Below are 14,554 nucleotides of genomic sequence, written 5' to 3'. Positions count from 1 at the left end.
ATGGCCTGTCAGTTTAATTAACTGAGACACCATCACGCTTCGTTCCGCACTGAAGTTATGGATTGTTGCGAAGGAGGCTTTTTCGGTGGAGCCCTGCTTGGAGAAGAAATATAACGAGAAACTGGAAACTGATACGGCCATACCGAGTCTCTGGAACACCGTCCCTTGTCCCGTTGGCCCTTAAAGGGTAGAGTGAGGGATTCCACAGCTTCAAACCAGGAGGCATCAGGCCCCTAACCAAGAACTAAATCCTATGTGGTGGTAAAGAGCAAGTATTCACAAGAATGTTTTACTGATACTGTCACAACAGACACCTTGGAGATGTAAGGTCACTGCCGTTTATTTTAATGCTCACGCAATACATCAAAACGCTTCACCAACGACAAATACACACCCAGCTGCTGTACTGCTCCTACCCAAGGAACCAGTTGTCCACAAGCACCTAAAAGTCAGTAGAGAAACCACATAATCACCGGTGGTGCTGGGCACGAGGGGCACATTATGGGTCCCTTTTGCTCCTCATTGCCGCAAGCTCTTTGTGTCCCACAGGTGCCTCTGGGAGCTTCTCTCTACCGATAATCCATCATCTAGCTAAGTTCCATCCCACTTCTTACACCAGTGTGGCCCCAGATGACTTAGGGGATATTGGTTTGTGCCGTGTTCCTTTATATCATGCTCAGCACCGCACCAAACCTGCATATCTCCATAACAGACAGCACAGCGACATAACGTAGTCAAAATAAGGGATGACTGGGAATTCTACAATATGCTGTTAATTAGGCATGTGTTTATTTTTGTCTGTGTATCACATGCTTGCATCCTGGTATATTACTTAACAGAGTTTTTTTTTTGCACTTCTTGTTTTAATAAATATAATGCTCATATGGAATATTGTTTATTTTTCTGAATACAATAATCCTCACAGAACAGGAGACAAACAGAAGACAAGTTATTACAAATATGATAAATTGTACTGGTTTGGTTATTTTATTGCTCGCCCTGTCAATTTGGTGTTCTAGGTGAACCTTTGTGGGTCTGTCAACATATTTTTTGCCTTAAGAAATAATGTTAATTTGATCTCTGCATAACGGTGTAAGGGGATGTATTCACTGAAAAATCAGGACCCATTAAAGGGGCAAAACTGTGCACTTACTTTTCCGAATACTATTATATTGTATATACACAACAATATTGAATGTTTGTTTGTTATGCAGTAAGGACAGTATGGCTACATTCCTTTGTACAATCTGTAACTGTAAGAAAAAATTGCTGAAAGGGAAACCACCTCCATAATAGCAGTGGGAAATGGGTTAGATTCTCTGGATAAAATTGGCTGCTAAATTAGACTATGAAAATACTGAGGTCAGGTCTTTACTGGTAAGACAAAAAATGGCATATTGTGAAATACACAGGAGAGCTGTCTGTGTTCCTTGGGGGTAACATAGGAGTATGTCACATGTTGTTGTAATTTATTTTTTAAATATTTTCGTTGTTTTTTATCCTCATTTCTAAGGAACCTTTGTCTTAATGAGACAGATGTGGCTTTATCAAGCCTTTTCAAGAAGTTGAGATTTTAAGGCAAAACTAATATAAAGCATTAGGAAGATATGACTAATTGATTACCAAGAAAAAAGAACAATTTTACGTAATACACAAGGAACAGCCTTGGGGTGTGGGACAGAGAGGAGAAATATTTGTATAAATCTGTGCAAAAATCTATCAGGTTGGTGAAAACATTTAAACTGTTCTGACCATTGAAAACACGCAGTTTCTGAAACCCCGCTACCATCTGGGTAAACATCATTACTGGGGAAGAAGCAGGGGCAGGAAAGCTCAGAAAATCCTTTGTGATGCTGCCATCTATGCAGCCATGAAGGAATAAAAATATGAAACTACATTATGCACACATAATTAAGGAAAAGGAAGAACATATTCCTGTTTAACCGATATATTACAATAACCACTTTGCGTATTAATAATGACAATGATTTTAATCATCTTTGATAACTGTACCTTAATCGCCCTCTTCCAATCACATCAACATCGTTCATATGTCTGGCTACGCTGTCAAGGCATGTCTCCTGGTGTGCATCTAACTATGTCATTAACATTGTTTGAAATGCACTCCAAGTTAATTGCGCTGTAAAATGAAGGCATAGTGTGCTACAGCCTGCAGGTTACAAATTAACTCCCACTGGTTCCGTTAGCATAACAATCAGGGTTCGATTTGTTTTTGTTTCTCTTACACAGTCTGAGGTCAGTGTGATTACTTATCAACCCCCAAATGTCTGCTGCCCAGCGGCATTTGTCTGAAGAATGAAGACAGCTGACAAAAGAAGGCAGCTTCACTCATTAAGTGTCCACTAGCATTGAGTTTTGAAATTATTGACAGAAATGATCCCTAGCCCTCAAGATACTATATGTCGAACCTGGCAATTGTACTGTAGATGGTAGGATAGGAACCCGGAGATTTCCTGGTCTAGGTTCCATCAGAAGAGCGACGAAGAATCTCTGGCACTATAGTTTTCCATGATTATTGGCACTGCCACAGACCCGCTTGCTCAAACTTCTCCTTGCGGTATCCGTACCATTCTCCCCTCTGCCCTCCCTCATCGTAATGCATGACAGCTTACCGTCTTGTTTGCTTTACGTGGAGTCATCACACTTCCATTAAAAGTCGTAGCTGTACCCGATCACGATTCAGAGGTGATTAAATGCCGACACCTAAGTAGACGTGTTTGTGCATATGATTTGTGGGATTCTAATAGACAATATGGCAGGAGATTTCATTTCCTAGAGCCATTGTGGGACAGAGCTTTCAGATTCTTATCCTAGTTTTGAAATGCACAAAAGGAAATGACTGGCAGTAGTTTTTTGCAGAGCTGGTGGATATCTACTTTGTGTCTTGCTGAGACAAACTTATCTCTGGAACAGGTATTGTGATATGCAGTCCGCAAAGTGGCGGAATGCTGCCGTGTAGTCGGTACAGAGGAAAGAATCCAGCGGGAGATGGTGAGAACTTCACACAACACACTTTGGCTAACCCTTTTCTCCAAAGCAACTTCCAACGTTAAGGTGCCTAAAAGTATTTACCCATTTATCCCGCTGGGTAATAATACTTACTGGAGCAAATCGGGGTAAATAGCTTGCTCAAGGGTACTACAGTAGAATTTAGGATTTTAACTTGTGACTGTAACTACTACGCTGCCAGCATCTGGATGTGTGGAATCTGTACTGTGGCAAGAGGCCAAAATGTCACTGAATGGGTCCTACTAATTTGGACAGTGGACCTTTACTGAATGTGTCTTTTCCGCATATTGTCACCTGTGTAAATCAGACCTCACGCATTGTGTTCCCAAAAGCCTTTAATAACTCACTCCTCATTCATCAACACAATGGAATGGACATCATTACACCAAGTAGTGTAACACAAGACTGGCAGGTAAGTACTTTCAGGCAGTATAATAATTTACATCCTAAAATGACATACAAAATATACATGCACGCTCAGACACACACACTCACACACACACACAAACACGCGCGCGCGCGTGCACAAAGGCAGGCTGTGTCCCATCCATTCTTGCTCTAACAAAGGCCTTTCTGAGCAATTCTGAAAGCTGAACCTTCAGTGCATGGTGGCATTTGCTTGAGAACTGAAGTGTAGCTCCTATTCTAAGCAATCCCTTTCTATAACATAATCCGCACACAAATTAACCTTCTTCATGACTTTTGGCTTCAAGAAGAATTGCAGAAATTAGATTTAACAAAGGTGGAACATGGAAATGTACCGGAGGAAGAGTGGTGGACTCAAGTGTTAATGCATCCAATACCCACCAATTTCACAGCTCCTTATTAAATTTACAGTGCAGTTACAACAGTCACAGATCCACTAACCCAATGAAGGTGTAATGTTCAGACAAAACGAACACTTCCAAAGATCAACACTAATATATAGGATGCTGATGAATGCAGGTGGAGTCTGACACATTAAGCTAATGGACTCTCCCATCTTCAGTCTAGCAGAACAGCAGAACAAAGGTTCCAAGTCCAAGGTGGAAGGTGACCTTAACCAGTCAGGCTTCCCATCAATCCCTGAGAGACCAGCATCGAGTTCTAAAGGCTAACTTCCAAAGACCATTTTACACAACTACCGACTCAAATCTAAACACTTTCAGTTTTCTAACTTTGATATTAGGGGAATAAAAACATTTTAATAAACCCCTAAGTGCAAACCATTATCACCTCTCTACATATATTTACAGTACACTTATAAATAGACTCTTTGTTCCACAGGCCTCATCACTATAAATTCTGCATTCGAACATTAAGATAGCCTATGAAATGTTACGTGTAAATATGCAATTTCTCCTTGTAAAAGAACTTTACCCAAAATCAACAACAAGCGTACAGTGCAGTGGAACTATGTCCAGGCCACTTCACCAACTCTTGAACAAGAGTAAGGCTGAAAACCTTTCCGATCGCTGTGCATATAAAGCATGCATATGTTCTGCATTAATTTACCATTGCATCATTGAAACTGACAGTTTGATTAGGAGAGGAGCTCAGCTGGAGCACAAACCAGTCTACAGCACAGGTCCCAAGACCAGGCTTGAGAGCCATTCATTTAAACCACATATAGGTGCTAAGGCATATGTGCTGGTGGTTTTGCATTTCAATCAATACCTAAAAAGATTCTGAACTGTATTTTTTGTTGACTATCAGTAATGTTCAAATTAATGCATTTTCTAGAACTTCACTGAAAAATCAAAAGGTTGGTATCTAGATGTTATATACAATGTAACGGTGAAAAATGCTATTCATGCCAGTAGTCCGGCATTCTGTAGAATATTTCCCCTTCGAGTGGCTATTATGCTTTAATTATTCCTCCCTATCTAAACAGAGGCAAAAAGTTCAAGTTAAATTTAGTCAAAATACAATGGTAAAATTTGTATTGAAAAATGTAAAACCTTTGTTGATGTATGTCTTCGCTTTCTGTCATCATTCTGTCACGCCCTAAAGTATAATTATTATTACCATGGTATCAAATGCCCAGTACATTATCACACAATAAAGCACAAGGCCATCCGGATCATTCCATACAATGAAAAGAACAAACAGTCCCAAAGCTTCTTCCTAGAAGGACAATGGACGCATTGGGAGACTAGTACGAGGGTCAGTGCAGTCAGCGAGAGGTTGACCGCTCCATACGAACACATGGATAGACACACACAGTCACACACCATCCACCATCCTGGCCTGCAGCATGGCGCTGCGGGAAGTGTGCCGTCCAGTGGAGCAGGCCTAAGGTTACCACAGGTGTGTTTCTCTGATCTCAGAGATGATTTGGTTGGCTTTCTGTAGGGCCTGTTGGCACACAGCAAGAAAGGCAGAAAGAGAGGTACAATAAATCCAGTAGCACACATACAAACATACATCAAAGCATAAGCACACGCACCTCCAGCATCTGTGCAACTTCGGCCCTCTGCTGTGCCATGTCCTGGGACTCAATGAGCAGCTCCTGCAGCAGAGGCTGTTTGTAGAGCTGTCCGACCAGCTCGCTCTGCAGCCGCTCTTTCACAAAGTTCACCAGGAAGTGCATCACAGCCTTGGGTACGCTGTCGCGACAGAGCATGCGTCACACATCCCCGCAACAGCCGACGCCCCAAACGCTCGTGCAAAATGATGCCCGGGCATTGCTTTACCTGTCCTGGATGTTCTTCCGGACGATCAGGAAGTAGCACTTGATGAGGCGTTGGATGACCTCGCAGTCCCGCTGCTCCCGAGAGCTCAGCTTGCGGGACACCGGCACCGCCTGGCAGGCACACACGAGGGACACTGATGAGCCAGTGTGTCAACAAGCTGCGCAATCATATCTACTCACACTCTTGAGATCGCCAACGGGCGACCATCCCTGTGAAATGTACTGACTATTCACTTCACTTACCTACACTGCATTTGCATAGAAAAAATGTCAAAGATTTCAGCATAAACCAAAATGTTTGATAGAGGTACACCCACACATATGTATGTGTTTAAATAACATGAGCTCATGAACTGACATTGTGTAGTGCTATTTCTGTGGGTTGCTGGACTTGATGTGGGAACCACAGGACAGAGCTGGGGTGTCACAGCTGATAAGTGGGGTTCCTGCAAGGTGTGTGAGCACTGTGTGGCGTCAGTAGGCTGTGTATGCATCTGTGTTTCACTGGGTCAAAGCAGGGCAGTGCGAATGTCTCACTGTGTCCAGGAGGTTGATAGCGTGGCCCTTGGCGGGGCTGCTGAAGGTTGACAAGGGGCCCTTGCTCTTGTCTCCTGCCTCCTTCTCCTCAGTTAGTTTGTCATTCTTCCAGCGCTTCCCCCCATCCTGCAGCGCCTCAGCCTGGTGGAGGCAACACAACTAAGAAACCCAAGTAAAGTCCACACATTCATAATTGTAGAAGAACCCTTTGTGCACGTACAATGCTGCTTGAACGTATGTGAACCCCACTTGCCCCTCAGTTTTAAGAGAAAATAGTTATTAGATGAGAAGCAGTCGTTCTCATCTGAGATAACAGGTGTGTAGAAACCAATTCTATATGTTGCTTTAGAGGAAATCGTGTGTAGTAGAAAAACGGAAGTAGTGCAGGTGCAAAAATAAGCGAACCCAAAGCTGCAATGGTTAAACCAAGTAGGTAAGTAGAATCCAGTGTGTAAATCATAATCATTTATTCCTTTTATCAGTTTAAAAATTTTCTTTTAATACTTTATACAAGAACCATCCCTGTGGGGTTCACATACTTTCAAGCGGCACTGTACGAGCGGCAGCCGTCACCTGCTGACTGTTGACGGATGCCGAGACCTGGCCTGCGTCCGTGAAGTCGGGGTGTTTGGTATTGATATAAGCCAGCTCAATCGCTACCAAGTTTTGGACCTGAGGAGGAACAGCAGAGAAGGGCCATGGAGCACAACTCGGCAAACCGCATTCATCGCCGTCGGCTGCGCAGAGCGGTTTCTACCATTTGGTTGGTGACGGGCAGGCGCTTCCTCAGCAGGCTGGTCACCACCTCCACGATGGAGTCGTGCAGCTTGGGGAAACGCAGCAGCTCCTGGAGGACCGACACACGCAGGCACGTCAGCATGGGAGTCGAAGTACCCTCAGTATGCAGTGTGTCCAGAACGCCCAGTGCTTAAGGACCTGGACTGCTGCCAAGAGAAAGTACTTCACCTAAACTGGTTTAGTAAAATACTCGTTCGTTTCGATGACGGGAAAAAAAAAGATAAGAGCTACTATAGCGAGTGTTTGTATCTATGAGTGTTATACTGGCTCCAGCTGTGACAATGCGTATGCCAGTTTAACTAAGTTCCTGCACTTGCTGTGGTGTGTACCCAACCACGTGCATGTCTAGCTGCTGCACGGTGTGTATCCACCTGCGTGCTGAAGTTGCTGCAGTGCTGGATGATCCTCTGCATCTCCTCGTGTACCAGCTCCACGCAGCGCAAGCTTGGCTCCTCCAGCCGCTTGATCTGCTTCTTCACCAGCAGTTCGAAGGAGACCTCGGGCACAAAGAGTGCCGGCCGCGGACCCTGCAGCGCAGCAAAGCATCGGGTCAAACGCGTACCGGACACACTCAAGCTCAGAACCGCAGCTCGAAAGACGCTTCGAGGACACTCGTGTCTACTTGTCGGAAGTTCGAGTGCGAGCAGCCTCTCGTGGAACAGCGTCTGAAGGGGCAGTTAGAAAGTGACGACTGTGAGAGCGAGCACCCACAGACTGCTAGTTTAGGGGGTCTTACGATGGCCCGTACCGTGGCATTGCGGATGGCGGTGAGGATGTCCAACTCGGTTAAGCCTCCCAAGGGGTCGATGGACTGCAGGGTGCGACCGAACGTCTCGTGAAAGATGTAGCAAATTCGAGCCCCACCACAACTGAAAGGCGAGCACAAAAGTTAATGACTGTCAGCCTTGCAGTGCCAGCGTGCACCTTAGTACCTGTCACTCATGCACAGACTGCGTAGACAGCAGAACATAAAAATAGTAAAAGTCCATTTGTGCGGGCTATCAAAACACCTAGTTAACACACAAAACACTACGCTTCCCAATAAGGGCTTTTCCAAGAGCGTTAGCCAGCACAACCTCTCACGCTCTCCACTACCAGACTTGAGTGTGGCCGCGTGCACTTACAGCTCCGAGGTCTGGATGTGCCGGGCTGTGCCCTCAATGGTGTTACAGTAGTCACTGGCGAACTTGGTGACAATCTGCAGCAGGGTGGCGCTGTGGTCCTCCACCGGCTGCCCGTAGCTGTTGAGGCGAGCCTGGTACTGGGCACTCAGCACGGTCACGCGGGTTTTCAGCTCAGGCAGAGTGTCGCGGATGTGGTGCATGAGCAGACGGCTCAGGGTACGGGCCAGGTATCGTGAGCCGCAGCGGGAGGCCAGAGACGGGTAGTGTCGCTGCAGGAAAGCTTGCTCGTCCCGGGCGGCGTCAGTCAAGCTCTTCTGGGTGTTTATGTCATGCTGGCTCCTAGAGGAGATCGACTGGAAATGAGACCCACTGAAGATCTCAAACCTAAGTGGAACTCAGTCAGTTGTGCAGCCCCAAGTCAATGAACTGGCTGTATTCACTATGAGTCAACTTCAAGCTGCTGTAATAAATTAACACAAAGGGTGTCTTGGACCTAAGAAACGGTCTCTCTATCTATCTCTTCTGTTGTGTCTGCATTGGGACTTTGCTCTTAACTCCACAGTAGACGACAGAAAATACGTTCACTCAATACTCTCAGTCCTACTGATAGTTGAGATTTTAAACGAATCACACCACCCCACGTTACTCGATGAGCTCTTTCAACACAGCGCGTGCAGACCTGTTGACCACGCCGATGATTCCCAGGCGGACGGGAATAACGCGGCCCAGCAGAACCTCCAAGGCGTCGGTACCGGCGTCCATGAGATCCAGTTTGCTAATTACAAGCAGGGTCCTGCGTCCTGCCAGAGGGAAGAATTCAGACAAGGTAAGGGCGTAGTAAGTCCCCAGTCCCTATTGTTACACAGGCCTCATGTACACAGGTATTTATGGGGCAGGGACTCTAGGTACATACAGCCACAGATGCAAAGTTCCCTTCTCTCTTCCATGGGAAACATCTGATCATCATAACTGGCCACATGCAAATCAGTTCAGCAAGTCGACATTCCATTGATTTTGCTAACTTTTACAAACTGTATATGTATTACAACAATTTCACTGTAACCTGACAAGTGACAAGGGAAAGTATACCAAATACTATATACAACCTATGTTTTCACACTGTTTACTGTATAATTCTTTCTATAAGACTTTAAAAAAGAATGAAAAGGCACAAAGAAGCAAACAGATGCTGACACAGAAACAAGTTTCATTTGTTTACTTTTTCTTTATAGATTATCAGATGATCAAAAAGGCATCGAGATACTTGTGAGACAGCAGACATCAGTTGCCTCTCACCATCTGGGTCAACCTCCCGGGCAAGTTTGAGGGCATCAGAGGTGGCCAGGTCTGAGTTGGCAGGTGACACTGCGAGGATGAGGGAGTTTGGGTTCGAGATGAAAGACAGGATCATCTCTTGCACCTGAGTCTCAATGTCTTCTGGCTGATCTCCCACGGGGACCTGCAAGGACAGCCAGCATTCAGAGAGAACACCAGCACAGCAGGATTGATGTTCACGCTGCGAGAGAATCTGCTGCGACAGTGACGATGATTCTGCTCACCTTAGTGATCCCTGGCAGGTCAACCAGTGTGAGATTGAGGACATGAGGAGAGAAAATTTTCAAATGTATGGGCTCAGAACTGATCCCCTGTAGCGATGAGAGGGCATGTAAGGAGAAACACACAACAGCACGGTGATTAGAAGCCACACGGAAAGCAGACTCCTGACCAGCAACAACCGCTGCCTGTTCTCTCTCTCTTCTGCTCTCACCTTATTGTCCCCTGAGCCACGCTCTGTCTCCTCCTCAATCTCCCTGCGAATCTCCCCGAAATCTGTGAAAATCTATGAAGGAGATAGGAACCAGGTCACACACATTAGGGTGTAAACAAGTTCTCTATTATACATTGATGTCTGACAGTAATGAAAGATAATCCAAAGAAATCCATAAACGCCTATCAAGGGAACACTGTCAAGGTGAAGGATTACTATCAAATCCCAAAGTTAACATGTTATCACCTGATGGCACGTTTAACACACTTTGTCCTGCTATTATGAGACATATGGGAATAAGCTGAAGACAAATGTTGAGAAACAGAGGTGCATAGAGCACAAATAAGCAGGTACCAGCTTCCATACCTGATTTTTACAGTGAAGGAATGTGCCCCATTCTTCAGCCTTGACTCCTTGAAGACAGCGAGAGGCATTAAGTGCACATGGACAAATAAAAGGAAAGGATCCACAAGACTAACTCAAAACTGAAAAGCAATGCTAGAACAAAAAAAAAAAAACAGGGTGTTACAAAGAACAAGGCTCTGACACAAAAAAGAAAAAGAAATTAAGTTCTCCATGCAGACACTAGGAGGCTGAAAGAGGAAATGGGAGGAAAAAAGAGGGTGAGTTCAAGCAGACAAACCATGAGAGAGAAAAAGAGACCTGGATAGCTGTTTTGGGAATTTGGTTTTGTGACGTTCCCTAAAGAAGAAAATAAAACAGAGAGGAAGAACAGAGTAAGAGGAGGACAAATTACAGCGAGTGCAGGTTTTGTGACCATTCAAACAGCAGGCTATAAAGTGTGATGCACTGCAATGCCGAGCATTTCGCCCATCCACTCTACGCAACTTTTGTTTCCATGGACTGAAGACCATTACAAACTCAGTGTAATAATGACAGCGGTCACATGTAGTGCCATACCACCCTCTGTGTGTTTCCTTTCCTCGAGCGGGGGCACGTTGACCAGCTGCAGCACGAGGGGTCTCCGTGTCACGATGCCCGAGCCCCGCGGCAGGAAGTCACATCCCACCAAGCTCTCCAACACAGAGCTCTTGCCACTGCTCTGTTATAAAATGAGGGAAGTGTAAGCCAAATTTGTCACCACGTAAGAAAAAGGGGGCAGCATTGAATTACTTCAGGGTCCCACACAAAGTGGACTTTTAAAGTGAGATACTTCATAAAAATATGCAACTGTCACCATAAAACTGTATAAATTTGGAGAAAAAAAATTGTACAAACACCAATTTGTGACTAACCTGTGAGCCGACCACCACAATTTGAGGCAGCTGGACAATCTCTGCACCCACAGTGACAAATACCTCCTGGAGTCTGTTGATGACGGGAATGAGGGTCTCCATCCCTTTTCAGCAGCAAATGCGCACTGCTTGAATAGAAAAGAAAGAAATATGAAGTCAGACTGTTATATGCACTGCACCAAGTAAAATTTCTGCCCTTCAGGGTAAAGAAGCCCATAAGCACTTACATGTTATAAACTAAAAACTGTATGTTAAACAGAAAACAAAATCTAAAATGAATATTCATGCTGGCTGTATCCTGCCTTAAGCCCTTTGATTTTTCATATTGACTGTGCCGAATGTAAGTGAATGCTTAATTACGGAAACCGTATGGACGGATGGACGGGCGCAAGCAGAGTGAACCATTGGGCCAGTTCTAATTTTTTTGTAGAACTGTCTCAACAGATAACACAGTGTTACGTAACAAGGGCCCCAGGGACCCAAGGAAGTAGCATGTGACTCAAGTTGGAATAATCTTCACTCCCACAGAAGAATCATACATCATTTTCAGGCCAAAGAGTTAATGAGGGCCAGCACTGCGCTGCACGGTGGCTGCGCCAATCGATAAGCAGTTTGCAAAAAAAAAAAATTCTCTCGGTTCTGCCGTGGAGCAAGTAATCCCAGTCTTAATGCAACAGAATTTAATGGATCCTTTTCAACGCCTCCAGCACTTACACTCAACGGCGTTCAAATTCCAGAAAAATCATGCCAACGCGGCCATTCCATTCGAGAAATGCCATTCTGTCAAAACAGTCCAAGTTCATCATCATCCACCACAGCACGTGGACTCCATTCACCCGTACATCCATGTGGGGGAAATAATGACACTGAAACTGCCAATCTCGCTGCTTATTATTTTTCATTCATATTTATTTATTTATAGTGCAGGTGTGAAAAGGAGGGAAGGGGAGGTGCTCCTCCAGTATTCATTCAAGCCGTAAGCCTTAAGGTCCCCCCACGATAACTGCTGATAATATCGTGTGTGTGTGTGTGTCTGACAGGCGGTGACGTCACCGGAATGCACTAATTTTGCTGGAGCCTGAAGCAACGCCCCGCCGCCCCGCCCCCCCGCCACCGCGAGCGCACGGGACACACACACACACACACACACACACGACCATCCGAGGAGCAGTGAAGTTCCTTTCGCTTTCTCTCGACTTTGATTTATGATGAGCGATGAAGGGACACGCTGACACACACTCTTGCCTGCTGCATTTAGAAATTTTTAAGGAGCGGAACACACAGCTTCGGCTCAGGAAGAAAACGGACAGCCAATAGAAATACCAAGGCCGGGTGGGCGGGGATGAGCGGCTGTCATTTTGAAATGGCTGTGAAAATAGACAGTGAGAAAAAAATTCACATAATGCAAACAAAGATAAAGAAGACTTTGATTTGCATGTGTCTCACAGGCGGACCGATGCGTTATTTTTCTGGTAATATATTATTGCGAAAATAAAGACAAGTTAGCCACAGCTGAGCTCGCTAGGCTAGCGACGAGGAAGAAGAAACAATGATCAATTTCAGTAAATTAACGTATTCTTACCCGACGCAGCACAAAGATCGTCTCAGTCCTTTACGAAAGTGCTCCTTTCATTATTCCATTGATAAACAGTTTAAAACGTAACCACCGTACTCCAGTCCTCCCAGCAGTTCTCTCGCGTGTTACGATTCCTATCGGACACTTAACGCCGTAAGGAACCGCTTCACGTCACAGCCTTCGCCTTTGATCTCATTGGTCAGATAGTGGAAAGAAACGTTTGTCCTTTTCCTGATTGGCTGAACAGCCCCTCAGTCAACTCTTTCGTCAAACCTCCTCAGCAGCGTAGTTGACAGTAAATCCTTTCCTTTTTCTCACTGGCTTTTTTTTTTACTGTTCCTGTATCTTTTGAATACCCTTCAGCTGGCTTTTAAAACAATGGAAATTATGAGCTGTTATAGTGTACTTTTCCGGCTTTGCTCGGTCTTGGGGTTTTTTACTCATTTATTCTATCTGTGTCCTGGGCAGTATGTCAGCATGTGCGGCTGTACCTGTTCAACGCCGGTCATGACATCATCTCTTGATGACATCAAAAACAAGACCGGCGATACGTTTGCAACATGTACAGTAATTTTTGTCGTAATTCACATTCTGTAGGCGATGCCTTTGCCTTTTTAAAATTGCATTAGTACTGGAGTTCCGGCCTTGGAAGCAATTTCCATGGTGAAATGCAGAAAAGTTTTGCTTGGACTTCTGATAATTTTTCAGGTCATTTAGTGACAATGGAAATTTGGAAGATAGAAATTAATAGGTAATTAAAAGAAAAACTGAAAATGACAATATTCTACATAATATTAAGCTTTATATAGTTGACTCCTCTGTTAATGGTGAGTCACAGTGTTAGATAACGGTTAATAGTTCTTCACTGCTTTTGCGATGGGGGTGCGGTGACGCAGCAGGTTTGGCCCAGTCCTGCTCTCTGGTGGGTCTGGGGTTCGAGTCCTGCTTGGGGTGCCTTGTGGCATCCTGGGTGTGTCCCTTCTCTCTCCAGCCTTACGCCCTGTGTTGCTGGGCTGGGCTCTGGCTCGCCGTGACCCTGCTCAGGACAAGCGGCTTCAGCGTGTGTGTGTGTGTGTGTGAGTGAATGAGTGAGATTTGGTGAGTTCTAACTATCAGATCAAGTCTGAAGAAAGCCTTCAGATCACAAAGCAACAAATCTAACCACAGCTACCCAGTGCCCTCATATAAGTAGCTATTATGGGGCCACTTTCTGTTGAACCCACTGTAGGATCTCCAGTTGGCAGTGGGCTGCAGAAGGATCTGTGTGGCTTAGTACACCACTATGCCCACTTTGGCCTCTCCTTCTTGCAAAGACATTTACATTTATTCATTTAGCAGAAGCTTTTCTCCAAAGCGATGTACATCTCAGCAAAAATATAAATTTGTGCATTACATTAGGAGAAAGAGACATAGCTGCAGACATGTGATTCTTAAGTAAACCTTGTTTGTTACTTTCCACTTGATGCACCGACATTCATCACTCATGTAGGTGCATAAAACCCAGGATCGATGAATCCTGATCACCTTCCTACATTTTCTGTTTTAAGGTTCACAAACATTTACATACAATACAGGAGTAGCAGCTGTGGAAAGGCTTATCTGGGGATAATAATAAAGTTACGGTGCATGAACATTTACACCATACATGAGCTGGAGGGATCTTGGGCGAAGTGAATCCGGAAAAGGTGAGTTTTCAGACCCTTCTTGAATGTAGACAGAGTTTCAGCAGTTCTGAGACTAATCAGTTGTTCACTTGAATACGTGAACCCTATAGGGATGATCATTATTCCT

General features: G+C 44.8%; 1 protein-coding gene across 7 annotated transcripts; it reads right to left on the bottom strand.

Annotated features, from left to right (window-relative positions):
- Nucleotides 1–3,357: 3,357 nt before the first annotated feature.
- Nucleotides 3,358–12,919, bottom strand: LOC108929543 (dynamin-1-like protein). 7 transcript variants are annotated; one of them, XM_029256838.1, is made up of 18 exons: nucleotides 12,770–12,919; nucleotides 11,188–11,315; nucleotides 10,853–10,994; nucleotides 10,595–10,633; nucleotides 10,298–10,344; nucleotides 9,932–10,003; nucleotides 9,723–9,809; nucleotides 9,460–9,622; nucleotides 8,843–8,963; nucleotides 8,164–8,502; nucleotides 7,788–7,908; nucleotides 7,411–7,566; nucleotides 6,999–7,088; nucleotides 6,815–6,913; nucleotides 6,242–6,400; nucleotides 5,706–5,815; nucleotides 5,459–5,618; nucleotides 3,358–5,367 (listed from the first exon to the last, which is right to left on the bottom strand). In XM_029256838.1, exons 2-18 carry the CDS (start codon nucleotides 11,287–11,289, stop codon nucleotides 5,311–5,313), a joined length of 2,064 nt encoding a protein of 687 aa, XP_029112671.1. In that variant the 5' UTR covers nucleotides 11,290–11,315; nucleotides 12,770–12,919; the 3' UTR covers nucleotides 3,358–5,310. The 7 variants fall into 7 exon arrangements, with proteins under 7 accessions (XP_029112671.1, XP_018599669.1, XP_029112672.1 ...); XM_018744153.2 differs by having other exon boundaries at nucleotides 6,242–6,382; XM_029256839.1 differs by having other exon boundaries at nucleotides 11,188–11,312.
- Nucleotides 12,920–14,554: the final 1,635 nt, after the last annotated feature.

Source organism: Scleropages formosus, chromosome 12 (genome assembly GCF_900964775.1).
Source record: "Scleropages formosus chromosome 12, fSclFor1.1, whole genome shotgun sequence".
NCBI lineage: Eukaryota > Metazoa > Chordata > Actinopteri > Osteoglossiformes > Osteoglossidae > Scleropages > Scleropages formosus.
Note: the sequence above shows the minus strand (reverse complement) of the source record. Positions and strands in the feature narration are given on the sequence as shown.